This window comes from Fundulus heteroclitus, chromosome 20 (genome assembly GCF_011125445.2).
Source record: "Fundulus heteroclitus isolate FHET01 chromosome 20, MU-UCD_Fhet_4.1, whole genome shotgun sequence".
In the NCBI taxonomy this organism is placed as follows: domain Eukaryota; kingdom Metazoa; phylum Chordata; class Actinopteri; order Cyprinodontiformes; family Fundulidae; genus Fundulus; species Fundulus heteroclitus.
In genome coordinates, this window is record NC_046380.1 from 34921855 (window position 1) to 34948363 (window position 26509).

The following is a 26509-nucleotide window of genomic DNA, read 5'->3' on the forward strand; positions in this document are numbered from 1 at the left end:
TGTACTGCCAACATTGAAAAGAAAAAAAAAAAAGTATAGTTCCCTGACCGGGAATCGAACCCGGGCCGCGGCGGTGAGAGCGCCGAATCCTAACCACTAGACCACCAGGGAGACACAGTGGTGCTGGCAAATCTACCGGGTGAGTTAGATCAAAACACCAAAAAACTTAAATTTTGTTTAGAGTATTTTGCAAGTTTTTTTGGACATGTACTCTCCATTAAGTTTGTTTCCAGTCCTGGTGTTGCAAAACACTAAATAATCAAAAGTAGCAGTCAAACTTGAAGCTTGCACAACTTTGCGCCCCCGGATCATTGATTCCAGAAAATGTGTTCCTGAAAAAGGATTCCATGCAAAAATGCCTTATAACCTTTAGTTAGTCATATAAACCCATGACAGATAACTTTTAGTACATCAAGATAGCATTAGTTTCCATATATGGTAGTAATTTCATTCAAAAAGTTAAACTGACTAGATTCATGAGAGTATTATATTTTAATCATTTGTTTCTGTCAGCGTTGATGAATGTGGCTTAAAGCTAATGAAAACCTAAAAAAGATTATTACAGAGAAGGGGTGTCAAACATACGGCCCGCCAAACAATTTAGTCCGGCCTGGTGCCTAAATGCATTATCATTATTAAAAAAAAAAAAAAATGCCAAAAATAGCTCATCAGATTTGACCTTCACAAGTGGAGCAGTACGGCTTTTGCCATAGTGCTCCGCTTGATTTATGAATGTGAATAGTTTTATTATGATTCATGCGGGGAATATCTCAAATGATATAGACACTACAATGGCAAAGTAGGAGAGGAAAGGAGGAACAAGAAGAAAAAAAGAAAAGGTGAAAGAAAGAGGAGATAAAAGGAAGAGAATGATAAAACAATTATTGAAAAAAACATGTACTTCGTTTAATTGAAAATCTGCAGTTCCTATATTGTCCACGAGGGTGTGTATTAATCAGCAGATAGTAGCACTGAGCTTCAGATGTGGAAAATTTATTTTAAACCATTTCTTAATTTTTATCTGTTTAATGTATTTTGTCAGGCAGGACAGTGTTTTTAAGTTCCAAAAAATGTGAATAAATGTTTTTCAACATTGTACAATCACTGTGATCAGTTCCTATGCATAATGCACAAGTAAATGTTTAACTGAGTAAAAGTATTGTTGAAATTGCACATACTTTTCTTAAAAACGCTGAGGTTATTCATAATATATTGTGTAAATGTGAAATTCATTTAATATAAAAATCAACAACAAATCCACTTTGATTAGTTCTATTTAATCTTGCAATGAGTTTCCTCGTGTGGCCCTCTTGAGATCAGATTAAGCTGTATGCGGCCCCTAAACCAAAATGAGTTTGACACCCCTGGCCTACACAATCATGGGAAAGACTCAAAAATAAACTATGTCCAATGAATCCCAGTAATGTTCAAGTTTTACTTTCATAGAATGTTTTAATGATACTCTAATTTACTGAGATAAACCTATGTTTTCCTCCAAAACACAATGTTTGTCTCTGAGCTTAAACTAATTGTGCTACTGAAACATCACCGCGGATTTGAACCTGAAAGATACCACAGGTAATAGTCGTCGTTTGAAAAAAATAAACCGTTAATTAAACTGCTGCAGAAAATTGGTTGAAACGAGACATATTTTCAGGTATATAAATTCAAGCTGAGCTGCCAGAACTTCCGTATCCCTATGCACATCTTACTCTACATACTGTGGGAAGCTTTATATTCTCTGCAGGTCCTAAAGTCTTTGAACTGTAAAGGATATTGTCCCCTAAAAACACAGTTCCCTCTAGACCATATTTGACTTCAGCTTACTGGAAAGATGACTTTCATAATGAGACACTCACATCTCAGAAAATAATCTCTCTGATGCCACTTTAGTGTCGTATCAAACACGCGTTTAGATAGAAAATTACTGTGGCAGGCACTTGTTGGGTCTTCGCTGTGGCCAAAATACTTGATAATGTCTGTTTTTTGCTTCAAGTGGGTCTATCTGAGGTAATGTTAGCGTCAGTGGGAGTGTGAACAGTAAACTGAACACTAAGCCCACAGGAGCGCAAAAAGGCCCTTTTTGTTCCAGTACGGGCCACGTAACTCACTTCCCATATCCCCACTGGGATATTTTCCTGAAAGTATCCCCGCAATTACTCCTGACACATGAATGGACGGCAGTGACACGATTCCTAGTAACGAGGAACATATAGATTTGCTTTCGTATTTATTTGTTTAGTATAGTTTCGCTTTTTCGTTTTTTGGCCACAAACGGCAAAACCATTTCTGCCGAACTGCGGATTCTGTTGGTCCTGAAATAACAAGGCCGCCTCAGTCCGGCGAAAATCAAGAACGCAAGCTTAAAATAGTGCCCGTGTTTATCGCCAGCTAACTAAACCTGGCACAGTTTGATGGCACTGTGTTTCTCCACCAAGAAACACGGTGCCCACTCGCCGAATGAAAAACAGAGCGCTTTGCCAGTTTCAATAAAGACCCTGTTTACAGAAAATCAGTCTGGACTGATGTGCTCCCCAAAAGCTGACAGTCACCTAGAGCTTGCTTTGGATTTGTAGAGATAAAATAGTCTGGTTGTGTTTTAGAGGTGCGAGAAGCAGAATAGTAACACTAAACAGTGTTGATTTTACTAGCAGATAAAAGTTTGTCATGTTTTTTGTTTCTAATGCTGGAGAGTGGCAGACGTACAACAGACCCGTGGGACAAAGTGCACAGTATTTCAACATAACACCCCACACTTAACTTGTTTTTTTTTTTTTAGGGATAACTAAGCCACAATACAAGCACCTAACTGTGCTTTAAGCAAAGTGACGTGGTTGAGATATAATTATCTCATTCACTATACAAGGCTGTAGATGTTATTATGTTGTGTTTTGTTATCACACATTCAGCTTAGGTACATGTTAGGTTTGAGTAGAAGCATTCAGATATTTGCACATTTTCTTTCTTTCCACTTCGTGAGCACCATGTTTGTACGTCCGGGCCTCCTGCCCAATGAGCCCAAAAAGTTTGGTCAATACTCAGGGGCAGCGCACCAGCCCCCCCCCCCCCCCCCCCCCCCCCCCCCCGCCCCCGCTTCTGTCCCTCCTACCGGGAGCAGAGAGGACTTCTTTCCCCCTGCTCTGAAGCGAGTCAGTGTTCGTTAGAAGTTTGGTCATGTCTGGTCTGCTGGGTATCCGGCTGCTGCTGCTGCTGTGGGGCTGCGGCTGCCTCTGGCTCACCAGCCCAACATCTGGAACGCTGGTCATCTTTGAGGACACTGAAGCTCCAGAGGTACCGTTACACGTTTAACCTTCATCGGTCTCAAATCAAACAGTTTAGCTTCTTATAGAAATGTTTAAAGTGGCGCGGTGCCCTTTTCATTTGGTTCCTGATTAGTACGGATTTTTAACCACGATATGAATCACTTTCAACATGTGCATTATTTGTGACGCAGAATGTACATTTATCTTGTTTTGCTTACAACCTGCAGTAGCGTATTAATTATCCATATTTTTTCCTTTATATCTGTGTATTGGAGCTGCTTCTGTGTCTGTGTCCCCAAATCATTCCTTAGTCGCCTCTAACAGAACACAGCAGCTCACCTTTACCTCACACGGCAAGACGGGATTATTATACATCATACCGCATTCATTTCCACTACACTGGCTTCCTGCGCGTTTTAGGATAGAGTTAAAATTTGTATTATTGGTTGTTAAAGAACCCATATTTATTTATCCAAGTCATTAAGCTTTTTGTATTCACACCAGGTGGTTCAGCTCTGATAGTCAACATTTCCTCACGGTTCCATGGACAAGATATAAACTTTGAGGCAGCCGAGCTTTGGTTGTTTCTTATGGAATCAGCTTCCAGGTCTTTGATCTATAGCTGAACTCATCGTTTTTAAATCACAGCTTAACACTTAGACAGGCTTTTAATAATTACAAATGGGGTGGCACTTCTGTTTTTTTCTATCCTTCCATCCATTATATACGCTTGCTCGTGTGTGTGTGTGTGTGTGTGTGTGTGTGTGGGGGGGGGGGTGGTTGTTGCCTGTCTCCAGCAGTCATTGGTTGAGAGGTTGGGCACACTCTTGGAAGGGCACCAGTCCATTACAGGACTGGTTTGATCTACCTTGTTTAGCCTGCTTTTTAACGACTGTGCAAAGGGCTGTGCAAATAAATGATTGCTTGATTGTTTGTGTTTCAGGAAATGTCAGGAACTCCAAAATTGCTTCAGGTACTTGGCTGAAACTTTTCTTTTTTTTATATATTGGTGAAAAGAATTGATAAGGCTTGATCATTTACTAACGAGTATATGTGCCAAATCAGACAAACGCTTGGAATATTTAAAGCTCAAACCGTATCCTTTAAGAGGGAAATAAATCTTAGTTTACTGCACGAATTAACAGCAAAGAATTTAAAGTGAAACGTTTGCTTTGCAATTTCCCCAATGTTTAAATAGCAATATTCTGTTTTTTTTTTTGTTTATTTGTTTGCTTTTTCTGTTGCAGAAAAGAAGCACAAATGAGGCAACGGTAGGAATGTTGTCTCTTCTGTCAATGAAATACAATGCTTTGTGATGGCACCCTTTAACTTTTCCACGGTTTATCAGGTTACACCCACAAACTTCAATGTATGGTTTATGACTTCTCTGGATTAAAAACATAATAAGTAGAACATAAGTGGGATGTTGAAGGAGAATAATGCATTGTTTTTGCCACTTTTTTAACGTATGAAACCCAGAAAAGTTTGCGGTGTTGTTGTATTCAGCCCCCAGTGCTGCCAGTTACCTTCACAAGTCAGCTGATGGGCAGAGCTGCAGATCTACCAAGCCCGGACGATCCTCATGAACAATCATTCAACAATCCATCTGGTGCACAAAGTGCTTCACAAGCTAAAATACAAACAAAAAGATGCTGAGACAAAATAGATAAAATATAAAAATGTGTGGGAAAATAACAGGATCAATAGAGATTTAAAAAAAAGTGCATTAAAGCCCAATTCAAACCCATGCCATGCTGCGGGTATTCTTTTATCAGGAACAAGGAAGCATAGATAGATAGATAGATAGATAGATAGATAGATAGATAGATAGATAGATAGATAGATAGATAGATAGATAGATAGATAGATAGATAGATAGATAGATAGATAGATAGATAGATAGATAGATAGATAGATAGATAGATAGATAGATAGATAGATAGATAGATAGATAGATAGATAGATAGATAGATAGATAGATGGTGCCACAATCCTGGAATAAAGCCTCCTAGAGACTTAAAAAGACTTAAAACCTAAGCTCTGGTTCACCTTCCATCAGTACAACTCTGTGAATACAGCCAAATCTACACATGAAAGATTGAGATCAATGCATGTTCATTTGTTAGAATGGCCCAGTCAAAGTTCAGACCAGTATCAAAATTTAGAATGTGTTGCAAGACATGATAATTGATGTTTACAGACACTTTCTGTCCGAACTGACTGAGCACGATGTGTTTTGCGATGTGATGAAAACTACAGAAGCGCAAAGATAGCGTAGAAATACTCCCAAAAGACTTGTAGCTGTGTTTGGATCAAAAAAATGCTAAAATTGCTACCCTGAGTTGCTCTATCGTATGAAATCCATCAAAGTTTCAAGTTGTAAAATGAAAAATGGGAAAAATTTCAAGGGATATGAATACTTTCGCGAGACACAGTAATTATGTCAATGCTTACTTTCATGAAACTTTGAGGTAGATCATGAGTGAAGGGTTTTCTTTTAGTCTGACATTTAGTATGGTTAGTAAAGTGTGCTCTAAAATGCCCTTTTCGGTTTCCTTCTGAAACTATGTCACAACAGAACAAAGTCTGATTCAATGCCTTTTGATCTAATGGAACAAAACAGATCGGAAACATCTTAGTTTAATAAAAACTGATAGAAATACAAAGCTGTAAAAACACACTAAGAGTCATCCACATAGACTTATAACACTCCCAGGGTGTAAGGGGGTGACATAATGTCTCTTAAATACTGTTTCCTAGCTGCAGTATGTTTGGCATCTCTTGCATGGAAATTATATAAAATGTTACAGTGATTTTATGTCCAAAATAACTATGTTAAAAGATGAGCTCATGACAAACGGAGCCTTTCAGGAAGCTGTCGGATGTCCTCATCCTGTGTAAAACGCCACCTTAGGCTGGATGTAACTGTTGGGTTCAAGATTCTAATAATCAGTCCTTGTTTTCCCAAGTTGCAGTGTTTTTATGTATTTACCACCTTACCAACTTCAAAGAGTGGTATAAAATGAATTTCTTTAAGTAAAACGCTTAAACACTTACTCTATCTGCCTACTTAAGATCAGTGAAACTGCGAACCAATAGCAGATCCAGTTTTGTTTAGACAAACGAAGAACTTTAGGTGGTTTTCTTCATTATTTTATTTGACAGGAGATGAACAATATCTACAGTCTATAGCACAAGTACTCCTTTATTTATCTGAAGTTTTCCACATTTTTCTTCGCCCCTGTCCACAACGTTCCATGTGATTCATTGGGATGTCTCTGATAGAACAACACACAAAATGGCGTAGGAAAATTAGACTTTTCTTCCAGGATGGCCCTGTATTTACCTCCATCTACTTTCCCATCAATTTCAAGTTGCCTTGTCCTTGATGAAGAAAAGCATCCCCACAAAGTGATGCTGTTAATTTCCTTCCACTTCAAAATAATGCAATATTTTTTCTTTTTTCCAAATAAATTCCCACTGAAGTTTGTGGCTGCAGACTGAGAAAAGGGGAAATAGTTTAAAGGGTCTCAACATTTTTGCCAAGAGCTATTTAGAAACACTAAGGATTAACAAGTTTATAAAGTCAACAATATGGATGCGTGTATTTACATTTTGGATTAACTGTTGTACTTGTTTCTTGCCTTCCATCCACAGGTGGAGGTGCACAGTGTGACAGTGGATTGCACGGTGACGTCCCGCTTCGCCCACACCGTCATGACCTCGGTAGCTCTAAACAAAGCCAACACATCAAAGGAAATCTTTTTTGAAGTGGAGCTCCCTAAGTCTGCCTTTATAACAAATTTCAGCATGTAAGCAATATTTTTTTTTCTAATTTTATCTTCTGAAATACAAATAAAAACAGCAAAAAAAAGGGATAAATTTTGTGTCAACAAACTAGGTAGCAGTTGTTGACAATACAAGCAATGATATTCTCATGGCCTCAGTTAATGGACTTGTGTCTGTACTTGTCCTGTTAGACCTCAATGCTGCATTTGATACAGTTGATCACAGTAATCTCCTAGAAAGACTTGAACATATTGTAGGAATTAAAGGAAATGCATTAGGCTGGTTTAAATCTTATCTGCCGGACAGATTCCAGTTTGTTCATGTTAAATATAAATCTTCTTTAAACTTTAGGGTCACTTGTGGAATACCACAGGGTTCAGTCCTTGGACCAATTCTCTCTCTCTCTCTCTCTCTCTCTCTCTCTCTCTCTCTCTCTCTCTCTCTCTCTCATGGGATAAATTTTCACTGTTATGCTAATGACACTCAGCTATATTTATCCATAAACACTGATGAATCCAATCAATTACTTTGACTACGAGCATGTCTTGATGACATCAAAACCCGGATGACTTTAAATTTCCTTTAAATTTCAACTTCTGCCTTCTTCTGAGAAGGCAGAAGTTGTAATCTTTGGACCAGTCCTCAAAAAATAAACTTCTTAATCAATCACTTATTCTGGATGACCGTTCATACTGAGCCTGGTTCTGCTGGAGGATTCCCTCCCTGTTAAAGGGGCGTTTTCCGTTCCACTGTCGCTTCATGCTTGCTCAGTATGAGGGATTGCTGCAAAGCCATCAACAATGCAGATGACTGTCCACTGTGGCTCTACTCTCTTTCAGGAGAAGTGAATGCTGCTTGTCATGACTTGATGCAACCTGCTGGGTTTCCTTAGATAGGAAACCTGTTGACCAATCTGTATAATTTAATTGAATTTGATTTTGTAAAGTGCCTTGAGATGACATGTTGTGAATTGGCACTATATAAATAAAATTGAATAAAATTGTTTTTTATTTCACCTTTAAAGTGAATAATGTGGTCTTTTGTGCTTATGCTTCTCAGGGAAATTGAAGAGAAGGTGTATGTCGGAGTGGTGAAGGAAAAGGAAAAAGCTAAGAAACAATACCAGAAAGCTGTATCGTCTGGACAGACAGCGGGTTTGGTCAAGTGAGTCAAGCAGGACACCCGTACAAACCCAAACAACAGTTGCTTGTATGACTAATGCCCTTTACACGCCCTTTACAGATAGAGAATTTAGCATTTTAGCTTTGCCAGCAGATAGAGATGTCTGTATGTGTGCGCGTGTGTGTGTACTCTTGTACTTGCTGCTGAGTGAGAACATGTTTTTCATATTTTACCACCAAAGTGGGGACTTTGATGTAAAGTGAGGACTTTTTTTTGTCCATATTTAAAACAAAGATGTGTGTCCTGTCCAGCAGTGTAGCACCCAGAATTGTTTTCTCAGCAGTAAAAGGAAAAGCCCAACACATTTACTTTCACAAGTAGAGAATGAAAGATGGAAATGAAATGAAAAAAGAGTAAAACAAAAGGGAGAGATGAGGCAAAAGGTTAAAAGGAGAGGAGAAAAGAATAGAGAGACAGAGGAAGTATTACAGGGACAAATAACCAACAAATATATAACAACAACGCTGACAAATACACAATAATATTTTATGCAAGATGTATTTAGTGGTAAATAAATATAGAGTGTATCTGTATATCTGTGTAACTGCAATCACCTGGATTTAAACACCTGCAGGTGTTTCTCCATATAAAAATGCTCAATAGAGGGCGTGAGGAGCCAAAGACCCCCGTCACCCCCAGGTCCCCCAGACATCCAAAGGGCCCCCAGAGCACGGTAGCCCCATGATGACTAACACAGGAATAAACCGTACGTGTGTTTTACTGCAGGGCTTCTGGGAGGAAGATGGAGAAGTTTTCCGTGTCCGTTAGCATTGCAGCTGAAAGCAACGTGACTTTTGTTCTGACTTATGAGGAGCTCCTTCAGAGGAAATTGGGCCAGTATGAGATTCTGATCCGAGTTAAACCCAAAAGTCTGGTTCAGCAGTTCCAGGTGAATCACCGGATGATGAATTTAACCCTTCTTTATGATGATTTGATGGATGTGTGTACAAACTGTGTGTCTGTGTTTGCCTGTGTGGAAACAGATTTTGACAAACATCTATGAGCCTCAGGGCCTGTCTTACGTTGATGCACATGCTACTTTCCTCTCCAACGAACTGCTCCCTCTGGTGGAGAAAACAGTCAGTGACAAAAAGGTACCTGACTTTACTTGACCTTTTTTGTAGTTATAAGTCTTTACAGTAAATGATCAGTGTTTCCCTTCCTGTTCTAAATTTGATACAAATGTCTTACTCACGGTGTTTCTCTTCTTGTCAGGCCCAGATTTCTTTCTCCCCAACTCTGGAGCAGCAGAGAAAGTGCCCAGGTTGTGATGGAACACTGATTGATGGCGATTTCATTGTTAAGTATGATGTGAACAGACAGCAGGGCCTTGGAGAGATTCAGGTTTGCTATCAACTCAGGTTACGGATTTAAAGATCTATGCATATTTATGCTATTTAATGCAAATTATGACTGTTTCCCTCTAGATTGTAAATGGCCACTTTGTGCACTTCTTTGCACCCCCTGACCTGCCCAGAGTGCCAAAGAATGTTGTGTTTGTAATCGACAGGAGCGGGTCGATGTATGGCAGAAAGATGGCACAGGTGAAAATTCTTTGAGCTTTTTCAGAAGGAAAAAAAAAAAAAAACTAAAAAAAAAATAATAATAATAATTATATATATATATATATATATATATATATATATATATATATATATATATATATTTTTTTTTTTTTTTTTTTGTTTTGTTTTGTTTATTTATTTACTTTACATTGAAATAGTATCTGTGCTTGATAGGAATATTTTTCAACCATTTTTGGCAGTCAGGGGCTCAAGATTGATACTTAAACTCACTTGATAAGAGTCTTTTATATTGTGCATTTTAACAAGGTTCCCACATTCTTCAGAACAGAAACATGCCCACAAGTCACAGGACCTCCAACGTACCTTGCAGTGGTTCTACTTTTCCAGATAAGGCGCTGTTCCACCGACCCCGCTCCTTTTAGCTAACCCGGCTAGGCTCTTCTCTACTCGGATCATCTTTGCCCGTTTTATGATTCAGCTGCCTTAGAATCTTTGGAAAAGGGAAACGTCTCCTGGGGGTGGCTTTAGCCCTCATCCCTCACGCCCCGTTTGCGACATTGACACATTAAATCTGCGAACAGAGTCGATGCATAGACTGTGCGAATCGGGCAACCGCACAAGGCCTCATGATACTAGAGGGCCACAGGCCTCCAATTTATTTAAATTATTTTCTAAAAGCATTTGCAATATATGATTGTGTCTGTTTATGTCAAGGCACAAAAAAAATGTATAGTACAATCCAACAAATTTTGCCATTTTTTATTGTTGCTATGATTTATATATATATATATATATATATATATATATATATATATATATATATATATCAATGGGTGACATGTCTCTTTTTTGCATTAAGACAACAATTCTTATTGCCACATTGCCAGACAGGACACAGGGAAAAAAATAAATAAATCATTGTTGAATAATGATAATGCATTTAGCCACCATGCCGTATGTTTGACACCCTTGATCTATCTAGAGATGGATTAAGGTAATCTGCAATCTGTAATGTAAATACGTATTGATATAAAAGAGCAGGGCCTCACATTTCATGTTCGCACATGACCTCGCTCCTTGCCAGTGATGGCCCCTTCTGGGAAAAATGGTAAACGATAAAGAATACATTGTTATAAATAAAACATTGATAAAAGAATAGCAGACTGCTGCTTTGCCCAGGTAGTTTAAGTCAGAGAGTTAAGATTTACAGCATCACGAAACCTTTAGCCTCAGTCGTGGCGGGAGCGACGAGAAGATTTTTAACCACATTGAAATTATTTTTACATGTTTGATTTAACGCTAAATCCCAGGCTGCGGGCAGTGGACCGAGCTTCAGGTGTGGGTCGATTTCGAGCTGCTTTCAGTGAGCACCTCTGCGAAAGCACCCCGCTGCTACCCACGAAGGCTTTGAGTCTGAAAGGCAGACAACCTTTGACCTCTATCACATGAGGTAGAAGGATGGACACTTCAGAAACCAAACTTAGCAGCTTTCAGCGTAAAATGAGAGAAAGCCTCAATAGTGTCGTTTCTATCAACATTTTTAATGCGCAATTTAAAGTATCGCAAGGGGTAAATGCGGTAAAGAGGAGATGGAAACAAATTTGTCGAATCAGTTCTGACGTGGAGAACGTTTACCTCACATGACTGATCAGCTGTTTCTGTTGCCGGCGTTATTCCCATAACGCTCGAAAACAGGTGTGGAAGCAACAGCAGGTGAGTGTGCAGAGATACAGAAAAATCTCGGCACATTCATTAAAGCCTCACTCCATCACTGATCTGTGGTCCGTGCTAGTTAGCAGCATCTACTTTCAGTTTATTACAGCCAACATCAACGCATGACAACTTTATGATGTGCGTATCCTGTGTAATTTGCAACAAACCAAGTAAACGGAAATGCGTCTGATGCACATTTTCTTTTTTGCAATATTTTAAAAGTTCGCTCAAAATTCGCATGAGAGTTAGATGGAAACACAGCTAATAACTCCACATCAGCAGCACCTGATTGATTTGCATCTGACCAAAGTGCACAGTTCCGGTAAAAAGGTTGTGATAGTGATGCGTTGTTAAGGAAAAAGCAGTTGACATGGGAAATTGATTGACCCCCAAGATGTCACTCTTTGCTGCAGACCTTTTTCCTTTCCTGCTTTACCATCTTCCTCAGTGTGTTTGGATACATTTGGATCCTCATTCAGCCTTGTAGTGCTGTAACATGTAAAGTACATGTTGCAAAGAACACTTCATTTTAAATTATTGGTATATATATATATATATATATATATATATATATATATATATATATATATATATATATATATACCAATAATTTAAAATGAAAAGTACAATTATTTCAAAATGTGATCTTTCTCAATAAATGTTTCATGTCACAAAGATTTTAAAGGTTTAATACAAAAAAAGTTAGCATTTGTCTGAAAGCATTTTTCATTAATTAATTATTATTTTTCTACCAGGGATGTAATTGTGAACGTTGCTGTATCAGTGCTGGCATGGACACATTCTGATCTCAAATCTTTTGCAGACACGTGAGGCATTGCTGAAAATTCTGCCGGATCTTCACGAAGAGGACTACTTTGCTCTCATCCAGTTCGACACCAGTATTTTATCTTGGAAGGACTCTCTTACTAAAGCAACTAAGGAAAATGTGGCCGCAGCAATGAACTATGTCAAAACTATCGTAGACAATGGAGGTCAAGACAATAAAAAGTGGCAGTTTATTATACAAAACATCCCGTATGTAATGTTGGACGTAAACAAGTGACATCTTTTTTTCTTTTTTCTTGTGTTTGTTTTTTGTGAAGGTACTGATATCAATGCTGCAATGCTACAAGCAATAAATATGCTGGTCAAAGACAGACAGGGGAACTTGTTACCTGAGAGAAGCATCGATATGATAATTTTACTGACTGATGGAATGCCAAATTCTGGTAAGAAAGCCTAATATGCCCAAATGTTTCAGTGCAAAAGTATTCATATTCTTTAAATCTTGTCACAAATCCTGATGGTACAGCTTGACTTGGATTGTGGTTTTATGTAATAGACTGAGACAAACTTGTTCATATGTATAGACTATAAAGAGATAATACTAAATTTAATATATTGTAACAAATAAAATAAAGTGGTCTTTTGGTTTGTGTCTCAACAAGCTTTGCACGTGTAAATAAATAGCTACGGATCAGTCAGAATAGATGGGGATCATTAATGAATTGCAGTTTTCAAGTCATGCCACATATAAAGACTTTCACAGGATCATTCTATCTCATGAGTATAATATGTTTTAAACCTTTTTTTTTGCAATTCTTCCCCTATTGCCGTGTATAAACTCCATCCGTATCCTCATCCCCAACTCCCCTAAACCTGCTTTATGCTGTTGCTTTTGTTAGTATTTAACTCATATATTGTATATACACTTTTTATATTTGAAGGAGTGTCTGACATCTCAACAATTCAGGAGAATGTGCGTTCCGCCACCGGGGGAAACATGTCTCTGTTCTGTCTCGGATTCGGAAATGATGTCGACTACAACTTCCTGGACGTGATGAGCAAACAGAACAAAGGATTGGCTCGCAGAATCTTCGAAGCTTCAGATGCGGCACTTCAGCTCCAGGTAAAATGTGCATTTGGGTTTGTGTGGCTGGAACATCTTTTGTTTTGCATTCCAAAAATGTATGAATTTCTAAACGCATGGGTCTGCATTTACTTGTAGGGATTCTACGATGAAGTGTCCAGCCCGCTGCTCTTAGAAATAGACCTGCAATATCCAGACAATGCAGTGGATTATGTAACCACCAGTCACTTCCCTCAGTTGTTCAATGGCTCCGAGATTGTGGTGGCTGGTCGGCTGATGGACAACGACCTAGACAACTTCCTGGTGGAAGTCGTTGGCCAGGGAGTAAGAAATCAATGCTTATCCCTTATTTTAAAGTGTTAAGATTTATCTTTATTAGTCTTTTTAAGGATAACGTCTCTGTATCTGGTCTTCTCTCTGTAGTTTGAAGAAAAATTCAACGTGCAAGGTCAGGCCACTGTGGTTGACTGGAATGTGATGTACCCCGATGAGAGTTACATTTTTGGCGATTTCACTGAGCGTCTTTGGGCTTACCTTACCATCCAGCAGTTACTGCAGAAGAGGTCTGTTACTAAATGATAGTGATATTAGTTTCTTGAAATTTAGAAACAAGGAAAATGAGTGGCGAATACATCAGTTTGTCCCAGTACATGTATTTCCAAGGGGCCTATGAAAATTAGATTTACTATCATATGTGGATTTCATCTCTATAATTGCTAAGAGAAGTGTTGATATGATTTTTTTTCTAACATATTTTTTATTGTTGTTAAAACAGATGTACAATAGCATTCAGATTTTAGTGTTCAAGCAGTAATTACAATTCCTTTGACCGTGTACAATATAACAAGAAGCACACAGCAATTCAACATTTTTATATTTTTATAAACCCCATCCAACCCCAACTATCCCTGTGCTGGCAAAGAGAAAAAAAAATTATTGGGAGGAATAAAAAGTAATAAAATAAAAAAAAAAGGGGGGGGGGGGTTACTATCCCAAAATGGAAACACTCTACATTGGGACTTGTTTACTAGTGAGAAGGGAGAGTTACAAGTTTATCAAAATAACCCAAAAAAGGGCCCCATACTTTATAAAAAAAAAATTGTCGATCCTTTCAGAAAGTATTTCACTTTTTCAATCTTTAGGAACATCATCATATCGGAAAGCCACATTGATGCCTTAGGTGGAAATTGGGATTTCCATTCTAAAAGTATTCTCCTTCGAGCAATCAGAGTTGCAAAAGCAATAACATTTGCCTTGCTAGAAATCCCTGCATCAACCCCAAAAATAGCCATTGTGTTGATATGTTTAACAGCGATTTTCCCTGCTGTGTAGGTTTTGAGAGATACTGTTACATTATATTTACATAACTTATATATAAAGTTCAAATTATTTGTCAGCCATTTGAAAGAAACCCATGCTAATTCTCTAATATATACTACAAGATAGGCATTATAGTTTTCTCTCATTACAGTGAGTCTGGGGCATCAGATGAAAAGGCCAACGCCACAGCCAAGGCCCTGGAAATGTCCCTGCAGTACAGCTTTGTCACTCCTCTCACCTCCATGGTGGTCACCAAGCCTGAAGAAGGCGATGAACCAGACAGCTCTTTCATCGCTGACAAACTGACCGAGGGTAAAGCAAAAAAATATCCTTGCTTATTCAGTCAAGCTTCTGCTGAAGAATTAAGTTGATCTATTTGACACACACAGACACATTCTTGTTTAAAATACAAAGTACTTTGACTTTCATTTATTCATTTTCAACCCTTTCACACGCACAGGTACACACATAAATACATACATACATGCATTTTTGAGAAGTTTATTTATTTTCCTGACTCAATTCACTACGTAAACCACATTAGGTAGATTATTCACATACAGCCTGGGGTTTTCAAGCTGTTTTTGAGTTAATCATGATTTGAGGACATTTAAGATCAAAATCACACCAGGCCATTAAATGAAAACATTTCCAATAATCAACAATGAAATGAGTTTAATGAAAGGATATTTAATTCCTGCTTAAAGGTTGTTACTTTCAAAAGATACTTTTTAATTTGACAAACAACCCTCATCTGAACATATATTCTACCAGGCTCACACTGAATAATACACTGCAGGTAAGGAGCAGTACCCCAAACAAATGCTGCAAAAAGAATTCCACAACAAAGAAGTTTGGCCAGATGCAGACTCTGGCTCAAACTCCCAAATTTCACAAGCCAAAAAGGAAAAGTCAGGTGCAAGACAGGACGTCTGTTCTGTTCTGCAAAAGATACGTCACAGAACAGAACGTAGGGAATAACAAGCGCAAAAACATTGTCACCCCATATGTTGCTGGAGTCTCTGAAAAATGCAGGAGGATTTTCTTTAAACTCAAGATCCCTGTACATTTTAAACCCCACAGGACCCTCAGACAGAGACTGGTCCACCCTAAGGACAAAACCTCCAAGCCTAAGATGAGCGGAGTGGTGTATGCAGTTCAGTGCAGTGAGGAATGTTCTGATCTTTATATTGGAGAAACCAAACAACCTCTCCACAGACACATGGCTCAACACAGGAGAGCCAACTCCTCAGGACAGGACTCTGCTGTCCACCTACACCTTAAGGACAAAGGACCCTCTTTTGAGGACCAAAATGTTCACATTTTGGACAAAGACAGATGGTTTGAGAGAGACGTGAAGGAAGGCATTTACGATAGGTTTGATTCCTGCCAAGTTTCACCCCAATTCACACCTCCACGCATGTGACCACAATGTTCCTCCTGTGAGGCAGGCAAACGATGAGCCCAACCACTCTGCATTGTGAAGGGCGATCAGCTCCAGGTGAATCTACATGTGAATCTAAGCTCTAAAAAGGGCTTACCAGCAGGTCTATAAAGCCTGGAACTCCACATTACTCCAGACATTTTGAATTGAGAAAGCTTCCTGGATGGGAAGCGAAACATCTCCAGCTTCAGAATAGAAGTCCAGTTGTTATATTTTTTTAACCTCTTTGGGATTCCTATGCCAAGTGTCCCCCCCCCCCCCCCACACACACACACACACACACACACACTACACGTAGAAGTAACAAAAACACAGTTGTTCCCAACGTGCTGGTGAAGATTCTCAGTCATCCAGGTCATGGTCATTCCAAGAAAAAATAAATAAAAACAAAGCAACTGGACTTGTTTTCCGTAGCTGAAGACGTTTCGCTTCCTCTCCAGGAAGCTTTCTCAATTCAAAAAGTCTGGAGTAATGTGGAGTAACAAGCTTTATACCATTACCAAACGAAGGCCTCGTAATGGCTTAGATAACATGCAAATTCAACCGAAACAGGACCACCCCTTAGTAATGGGCGGTCGTTAAAGCCATTAAACCAGCAGATTGGACCGAAACTGGTCCACTCCTCTGTAACGAGGAGTCGTTAGGGTTGTTATTGGCCTGGCTTAAAGGAACAATGTTTTGATCACCCGAAGTTGTTCCCAACATTTTAAGCCCCTTACGTTCTTCCAAGAGTGAAGGTGATTTCTGTCTGGGAATTGTTAACAACTTGTTGATCACGGTGATTTTTTTTTTGGCTGAATCATGATATCTATATTTACAAATCTCCACCAGAAGGAGTGCTTGCTCATCTGCCATGTTTTTCCATGGAGGCGTGGAAGCCAAAATGACGTACTATGGCCATGCAAACCTAGCATATGCGTCAAGCATAAACCAGGCTTTAACCCGCACCATAGTCAGTGTGAGCCCAAGGTCATTTATTGAATATGACCGTACAACTAAAGATGACACTGTAGCACAGCCTTGCCCAACTCAAGGCCAGTGGCTGCCATTCGGCCCGTCAAGGCAATTTATTCAGCCCTAAAGACCCGAAAAAGACATATTATGTCATAAAGTATAGGCATATATCCTTTTAAATTGTATAAAGTGTCTAAAACTGTGCCTACTGTAGCAAATGTTGATTTTTTTAAACTGTGTAGTAATAGCATCCTGCCACTAGATGCCAGTTTCCACACAACACATTACAGTAAAACAACCTAGAAATGTCCAAAACTAGATGGAGAATGATGAGTTTAAAGTGTAACTCACTCCAATATCAACTTTGTGTTGCAGATAAACTGTATAAACTGGGCCTAAGGGTTCTACTTTTATGTTACTGTGCATTTTTTAAATATTTCTATGTGAACTGAAATGAAATTATGAAATCAAAACTATCATCTATACACATGCAATCGGCCTTTTTTCATGATGCCAAAGTGACCCGATATAGAAATTAGTTTGACCTGCTGCGGCACATTCAACTGCAGTGATGGTAATTAAATTGACATTCCCTGCATGTTTTTCTTCTAAGTGGATATTCAAGTTCTATATGTTGATGTTGTTTGACAGAGCAAAGACAGCAAGCAGAACGAGGGAGACCAATGGGTGAGGCAATCGTTTTGTAAAATACAGATCAAAAAACAGAGTTTGGATATTTTGTTAATTGGCATTTTATCTGTATTTTGTTGTGTAGCATTCGCACAGGCAGTCCCTGCATCTAGAAGTTACGCACAGGCGTTGCCGTCTCCAGTGTATTTGGGTGAGTATGTTTGAGAATGACTAGGTCCTGGTTTCTGATTTTCTAAACATGTAAGTTTAGAAAAAAAGTATATCCATATTGGCTAGAGCTAGACATGTATTGAATGCTAAATCACTTCATACTCTATATAACTCTCTGATTTTACCATATCTATCATATTGCTGTGAAGTGTGGGGAGTTAATTACAAGAGCTCTTTACATCCGGTAACCTTCCTACAGAAACGAGCCATTAGAATCATCCATAATGTCGGTTATTATGAGCATACAAACCCGCTCTTCATAATATCCAGAATTCTCAAATTTGACGAGCTTGTAGAATTTAAAATGGCTCAATTTATGTTCAAGGTATCAAAAAAGTTGTTACCTGAGCACATACAGAGCACGTTTTCTGAAAGAGAAGGGGGGTATAACTCAAGGGGTCACTCAATCTTCAAGATCCGCAATTTTAGAACAACAAGGAAAAGCTTCTGTATTTCAATTAAAGGTGTAAAGTTATGGAATAAGTTGCATGAAGATTTAAAACAAAGCAATAGTTTAACACAATTCAAAAGAAAGTACAAAGAGGTAATTTTCAATAGATACACACATGGGGACAGAAAGCAATAAGGTGTGTATTGAAGATAATAACTTGGTGTAAGGGTTTAGAAAGATAAACCAACATAAAATGGGAAAATGTATAGGGAAATATTAGTAACTGTTACTTCTAACTGCCACTTTGATTTTGATTTTTTTTCTTTAATGACAGTAGGACTCGAAAGTCTCAAGTGTTTAGGGGTAGGAGTTTATAAGTTCTCACTTCTTCCTACCCCATTTTGAGCATGATATGTTAACTGAAACAAAAAAAATCTGTATTTTCTCTTCTTTCTTATGCACTTCTTGTTACTGTGCACTATTTTATTTTTATATTTGTATCATGTTCGAATAAATTTCATTTCAAATTTCAAATAAGAGTGCCATAACGTTTCTCCTACTTACATAACCTGGCTGAAATGAGGAGGCTACCTACCTTTGGGGATGTGACCGTGATGCAAATATGCATTGTATATGTGTTATAAAGTTATGATTCAATATGTAAGCAATGCCTTTTTATACCGCCAGAAATTGATATAGTATAGACATATGAAATATTTTGAGAGCTACACAAAGACTATAGTAATTATGAAAATAGCATTTAAATAAGGCGTTTGTTTTCAGACCCAACCTCTTTCTTGTGGTAAAATAATTTTGTCACGTGTTTGAAAGTTATTAATCAGTTGAATTAATTTCGGTGGGATGCAGGGAGCCAATAGAGTTTCCTCTGTCTCATTAGGATCCGGGCTGCACTGCTCTGTATGTACTATATGTATAAGATAAGATAAGATAAGGTAAGATAAGATAAGAAACATGTTAATTGTCCCACAAAGGGAAAATTTGGGTGCAAAAATAACACAAACTCTCATAGACAGAGTCACACTAGCTTGGTAATATGAATAAAAGCTAATTTAAAGTTAGCTTCTATAGCAAAAGAGAATTAACTTATCAGACAGGGAAAAAATAAAAATATTGCTCAATTATTGATAATACGCCATATTCAGATAATATGTAATATTCATTTTAAATAGTAAATATATGTAAAGCGCCTTGAGTATGACTAGAAAAGTGCGGTCCATTTACCGTTCAATCACCAGCAGCTGATATACTTAAAGAGAGTGGCAATTATAGTAGCAATGGAGCCCCGGGAGAATCCCTCCTTCTGCCGCTCTCAGCTGAGGCTATAACGACAGAAATGGTCCTACTCTGTGAAAACGCAATTCCTTGAAATTTTGTAGGTTGGTGTAGCAAATACAATAACTCAAACTCTCCAGCTAAAGGAGGCAAATATGCCACAGAATAACCTGTGCCACCTTCCTTGGTGATTGAAAGTAAACACAGACTAATCCCCTTAATCTCAGCACTAAGTGGGGTTCCCTACATGCACATGCATAAAAGCATCAAAAAACTGGTTAAGAGCAAAAATTACAGACAAATATGTTATAGTTTTAAATAGTGCTCGTGTGCACCCATTTTAATGCCACCCTGGGAAACTGCCCATATGCCCCACATGAAAAACCTGAACACTGCTGAAAGATATTTCAGGATTCTTGATCAGAGATTCTGTTAAAAGGTAATTACTAATAGAACCCTCTCTTGGCATCTTCAATTAATGTAAATCTGAATTAGACGGTCCAAGAGGCTGAAACTAATAGGTGAACTGGAACACTGAAACACATATTAAGAGTGGTAAATTTAAAGTGTTTCCATCCAAACCAACTTAATAAACCAACTTATAAAGTACAATGATGTAACAAACAAAAAGCAGATTGATTTCAGCTTTTTTTCCTGCATATTTATAGGTAATTATCTGATGGTTTACATATTCTGTTCTCAGTGTTTGCTTCACACAAAACGATCACGGTTGGCACATCGTTTTGACACCGGCATCTGTGGACATTACCACCTAATGCAAACGTTAAAACTATTCAAAGCTTCATGTTTTAAAGGCAGCACACGCGTGATCTTTCTCTCAGATTGCCTTTGAGCTTTAGCCTGTGGGATAAATTAATTAGGATTTCCACTAATTGGAGACTCCAAGAGAGTAATCTAGTGCAGCCAAGACTTTCACGGCTTACGGTCTTTGAACAGAACCTCAACTTGAATATTCCTGAAATATCACTGTAAGTCATCCAGGTCATGGTCATTCCAAAAAGGTTAAAAAAAAACAAAACAACTGGACTTTTTTCCGAAGTTTGAAGATGTTTTGCTTCCCATCCAGAAAGCTTTCTCAATTCAAAATGTCTGGAGTAGTGTGGAGTTCCAAGCTTTATAGTATTTATAGTATTATATACTATAGTATTTATACTACTTATAGTATTGAATACTATGGTATTTATACTATTTATAGTATTGCATACTATAAAGCTTGGAACTCCACACTACTCGAGACATTTTGAATTGAGAAAGCTTTCTGGATGGGAAGCAAAACATCTTCAAACTTCGGAAAAAGTCCAGTTGTTTTTGTTTTTTGTAACTTTTTTGGAATTACTGTAAGTAGAGCCTTTAATGCATTTTAATTGTATCTGTTACTGCGTATTCTGTTGCTTGCAGTGGATGGGGATCCCCACTTCGTGATCGAGCTTCCTGAGAGAAACGACTCTCTGTGCTTCAACATCAACAACGCACCAGGAACCATTTTAAACCTGGTCCGAGATCCAGAAACAGGTCAGCAAACCAGTTCTCAATGCCTTCAGTCCATTTCCTGAAGTTTGAAGTTCAGTCTCTCCTGTACACATTCCTATCACGTTTCCTCAGGTGTTTTTGTAAATGGCCAGATCATCGGAGACAAGAAAATCCCCCCAAATGGGAAAATGAACACCTATTTTTGGCGTTTCGGCATCATCCACCAGACTTTGGGGGTCAGGCTGCAGGTGACCACTCAGTATATTTCAATCTTACAGGATGGCAAAGAGGTCAAGCTGCTGTGGGCAGATACAGCCTCTCTTAAAGGACCCAAGTGAGTAATCCAGTTATAGCAGCTGGAACTCATGAGCTGACCTCTTCTTATTGTCCTTTTAACTTTTACTTTTCAGTAATGGTTTAAGATGTATTATAAAAACATGGTGGGGAAAGCTGGATCAATATGAATGGAAATTGTGCATGCTGTCTTTATGCCCAATTGTAACTGGCTTAGCTCCATGTTTTAGGAAAAAAAAAACACTTTTTCTTAATCATTATTTTTGTCTGGTGTAAATTAGTGATAAAAAAAAAAGATGCAGCTTCAATTCAACTTTACTTTGATGACCTTCATATCGAATCCTGCATTTGCTCACACATGTCTACGTATTGATTCATTTTTTTCCTCCCTTGAGAGGACATTAGAAGGAGGTCCAATCGGGTTAATCCATGCACAAGAGCTATCACCCCTTTAAGCAGCCAACTTGTTCCTGCAGTAAAAGCAACATTTTATTAAACCTTATTTTCCATTTAAAAACTGCCACGCTTACATGACAACGTTTAAATTGATATTCTAGATCGGGATGATTGTAACGGTCTTCAACGCGATCTGTTTCAGTGTGGATATTCATGTCACCAAAGATCGCAGCCTGACCGTAACACTGAAGGGCTCAGTGAAGTTTGTGATCCTGCTGCACAAAGTGTGGAAGAACCACCCATACCACCGGGACTACCTTGGTTTCTACACCCTGGATACCCACCTTCTGTCACCTTCTGTGCATGGCTTGCTAGGTAAAACATGGAGTATTTTTTACTTCTGGTTATAGACTGTAAGATGCATTTAAAAAAGTATTCAAACTTGTTGCCTCAAAAAAACATTTTTTGTAAACTTGTAAAAATGTAACCCTAACCCTGTAAGTCATGGTTTTGTCTGACCATACCCATGGCCAAAAAAAAAAAAAAACTCAGCCAATGAGGTTAAAGTGATCTGCACAAGTCCCCACCTCTTTCAAATACTTATTTTTTATGTGTGGACTCAACTCAAATGTTATCAACTTAAAGTTATCAGGCATTTTTTATCTAACAGTTTACAGCACTCGTCTAAAATTAGTATAATCAACAGTTTGATAGGAATTGAGTTCTGCTCAACTAAAGTTTTTAAACTCAATGTTGCGTTTTACAGTGTACTGGTGTTTTCGACAGAGATCCTGTTTAAGACAACACAGGAATACGCCACAAAATCAGGCATATGTAAGGATCTAGCACAGCTATACGAGCAGGAAAGCGCTAATGTTTTGTTGCATGTGTGTAAATGAGCCTCATCAAAGTAAAATTGATGAATTTGAGTAAATGAATTCAAAAGGCAAAGCTCTTATGTTGTATAAATTCCTTACACACACAGTGATACATTTGATCATTTTGATGATTATTGTGATCATACATACTGCTCAAAAGTCTTGGGGTCACCCAGAACATGTCATGTTTTTCCAAGGAAAGTCCCATTTTCCTAATGTGAGTTTGGCTCTGATTACATACGCAGATCGGCTCTTTCCTCGTCATATGCCAGCAGGTCAGAAGGATCTATGAAAACACGCTCCCTCCAACCTTACACAGCTGGACATGTGTGATCGTCTCCTCCTTAGGGACCATCACACCTGACTTGTTAGGAACTAATCCGCTGATCCAAAACCGTTTTATTGTCGATGAGGATCAGCCCATTTGATAATTTACATCTATCAGTGCAGCGTATTCATTACTGCGGCAGCCGCACCAGTCTATCTCCCGCTGACATCCTCCATTTGAAGTAAGACCCCCCTCCCCATCCCTCGTAGATGGCAAGACACGTTTTTCTGGCAACTAACATAGCAATTGTAAATGTTCTATGTTATGGGCTTGACGACAAACACAATCATGGCAAAGAATACTGACCTGACAGCCGTCCAGCGCAGTGGTATGCTCCACTTTGAGGATAAGCCACAAAACATCATCGCCAAAGAGCTTGACTGTTTACAGAATGTTGTATACGAGTACATGAGTGGAGACATTAGGGGAAGGAAAAATTCTCATAGGAAAAGATCCAAAAGCCACAGGAAACACTGCAGCCACATGAGGATTGTGAAAAAAGGCCATTCAAATTTTGGGATATATATATATATATATATATATATATATATATATATATATATATATATATATATATATATATATATATATATGATTTATTGCCAAGAAACGTTGTTACAGTTACAGTATCCACATTGATTCAAATTGATACTAGAACATAAACGTATTTTAAGAAACCATGAAACTTTCTCTTGTTGTTGGGTTATATTTTAGGAACCTTTTTAATATGAGTCAAATGTTTGAATTATTTGTATCATCACTTTCTTTATAACACTTTTTGGTTGGATTAAAACTGGTTTCTCTTGTAAAGGGACCCTGTATACGTAAAGGTTAAATAAAAAGCTACCCTTTTTCCCTGTCATACTCTTTAAATTACCCTGTGTGTTAATATTGCTGTGCAAATAAACTAGCCTGGCCTAACTTTAGGACAGAAATAATCACCTTGATGCAGATTTCCTTACCTGTACTAAGTGTTTGAAGTTAACTGTCCTTACATTAAATCCTCCTTCAGGTCAGTTTTACCACGGGATTGAGTATGAGGTGACAGGCTTACGTCCTGGAGAATCCCCAGAGAAACCAGACGCCACCATGTTTGCAAAAGGACAAGAGCTCAATGTAACCAGGTAAGGTAAAGCCTCATTTAACTTTGTGTGTGCCCGATCTTCAAGTTTTTGCTTTAGTGGTTGTGATAAATGTCTGAATAGGCATAGCTTTGTGCATGCGTCGATCGCCTGGTTCAGTCACCCTGACCTGTTTTCCTGGATTCACAGAGGCTGGCAGAGAGACTTCAGGAGGGACATAAAGAACGGCGAAAATGTGCCCTGCTGGTTCATCCACAATAATGGATCAGGCCTCATCGACGGAGTTGAAACAGATTACATTGTGTCAGGCCTTTTTACAACTGTTTGAAAGCAATTAGCACAACAATGCGAATACTAATTTGATCAAAATCAAAATCATAAAAACAAAGAAATTCAGCATGACACTCAAGCAAAGGAAAACCGGCTTTTAAAAAATGTGGTGTACGATTTCTATTATTAGAAACACTCAAAACATCAGCTGGGTTAGGATTTTAATTATTTTTTGAGCTTTGGACAGATTCAGGTCTCTGTTGATTAAACACAACAGGAATAAAATATGGATTTGTATTCAGGATACTAAGTTACATTTTCAATAGCAATAATGAGCTCTAGCAACAAATGTTTAATATTAAGGCTGTCAAAGAGTGGTTCGAACATTTGAACTGGCAATATTTCTTTTAAAATGAATCAATTAAAACATTTTTATTCTGTAAAAACAACCAGATTATTAAAACACACAACAACATAAGTTTAGATAAGAGTTTCATAATGTGCACTACAGGTCGCTTTGCCTCTTTATACCAAAATAACACTAAGCAATGTCCTACTGATAAATAATAGTTACCAGAATCAAATAAGTAAAACCAAAGTGCAAAGAAATACTGGCAGGCACCATAAATGTCTCTTTTTAACAGCTAAGAAAGTCAGACATGAGCACTCATAAACATGAACTTTAACTTTGCATTGTCTCTGTGCTTAGCAACTTTTTCAGATCCCTCTAGTAACTCTTTTTCAAAAACGACCAGCAACTTTTTCTTGCAGCATTGAATACCCGTGAAAGCATGCATCATTTTAACTCTTCTTCATGGAGCAGTACTTGCTGCCATGGGCTCTTCCCCCTATCATATAACACGCAAAGGCAGCCAAGTTCACTCACAGAGGCCATTTAAGCTGTAATCAGAGGCGACACCTCCCTACGGCCATAATGCCAACGAAGCTGCCATGCACAACGCGGCAGCCTACCAATCACAATATGGTCAGTGTGGAATGTAAAGATAACATTTTCTTTGTCTAAAATAAGTCCCTGTGCTAGGATAAAACACATTTCTAGAGTCTGGGTGTTGCTTGGTCTATTTAGACTGGTGATGCAGACTGTATGCGGGAACAAATGGTTAAATCATTAAATTATTTAGTGGGACTTCCTGTAGGTTACTAAGTGGACCATAGGTCAAAAACAAAACGAGACTTAAATGTTTGAAAATGAATAAATAGAAAAGAAACTTTAGCTGTAGTTCTAAATGTTTCTTGGTTGTCAGTCACTTCCATGATGCTGTTCCAGTAACTAGGGAATATGTGGGCTACAGCATCGAATAACGAGGATTTTCTCATGTTCAGGGGGGGCTTAAAACTTTTAAAATGTCAAATGCCATATAGTTTTATGTTATGTTCTAAAAATATCAAGTACTGAGAAAGTCATGTGCTGAAATATTTTGCATTTTATTCATTTAAATATATATGTTTAACATTTATAAATATATAAATAACAATATACAAAAACATATATTTACATATGTGTATACATATATATACATATATACACATACACATACTTATACATATATATATATATTTAATATGAATAACATGTAAAATATTTCAGCACCTAATTTCCTAGTAGTTGATAGTGTTAGTACATCCACTGACTGTAAAATTACCTGTGAAACGTTTTCACACAGCCAGAAAACTGCTTGTTGTTGCAACCAAATCCTATGGGATTCTGTGAGAGTAGGGAGTAGCAAGATGGCAGCACGTGACTCCAGTTTTTCGGCAAAATCAGCACTCCAGTGTATTATATAGCTCAGTGTTCATAACCCCCACAGCATTAGTATTACAGGTAAGCAATGCAAACTGAGTGATAATGACATTTAGGACAGCCAATCGTTGCTTAGCTTATTGAAGAGTTAGCTACATGGGGCACGAAACAACCTAAACTGCAAAAACATGAAATGGTAAAAGGGCGAAATGACCAGCACCCTACAGTAGAGCATCCTACTGTGGAAGAAGTTTAATGAAGTGCAATCGGTTCCTCGTGGATTACCAAATGGTGGCCTGTGAAGAATAATGAGACTCCTTTCAGTCTCTTGGCTAATCCAACAACCTGGGCCACAAGTTTTGACTTTTAACTCCTGTCCGTAAGGTATAAAGATGAAATAAA

The 26509-nt window shown here is 38.1% G+C and overlaps 1 protein-coding gene across 1 annotated transcript; it reads left to right on the forward strand.

Moving 5' to 3' along the window:
- Positions 1 to 3137: 3137 nt before the first annotated feature.
- LOC105926008 (inter-alpha-trypsin inhibitor heavy chain H3) lies at positions 3138 to 25503 on the forward strand. The gene is made up of 22 exons (XM_012862146.3): positions 3138 to 3291; positions 4207 to 4236; positions 4511 to 4534; positions 6921 to 7075; positions 8112 to 8216; positions 8961 to 9123; positions 9218 to 9328; positions 9450 to 9578; positions 9662 to 9778; positions 12297 to 12465; positions 12577 to 12702; positions 13201 to 13382; positions 13482 to 13667; positions 13767 to 13906; positions 14815 to 14975; positions 17713 to 17748; positions 17837 to 17902; positions 21026 to 21139; positions 21230 to 21431; positions 21990 to 22162; positions 24006 to 24117; positions 24265 to 25503. Exons 1-22 carry the CDS (start codon positions 3175 to 3177, stop codon positions 24401 to 24403), a joined length of 2757 nt encoding a protein of 918 aa, XP_012717600.2. The 5' UTR covers positions 3138 to 3174; the 3' UTR covers positions 24404 to 25503.
- The last annotated feature ends 1006 nt before the right edge of the window (positions 25504 to 26509 follow it).

Excerpts from the sequence above, each read along its gene's own strand:
- LOC105926008 (XM_012862146.3), top strand. The coding sequence starts at position 3,175 with ATGTCTGGTCTGCTGGGTATCCGGCTGCTGCTGCTGCTGTGGGGCTGC. Across the intron at positions 4,237-4,510 it reads GAACTCCAAAATTGCTTCAG|AAAAGAAGCACAAATGAGGC; the intron begins GTACTTGGCTGA and ends TTTCTGTTGCAG. Across the intron at positions 9,779-12,296 it reads ATGGCAGAAAGATGGCACAG|ACACGTGAGGCATTGCTGAA; the intron begins GTGAAAATTCTT and ends AATCTTTTGCAG.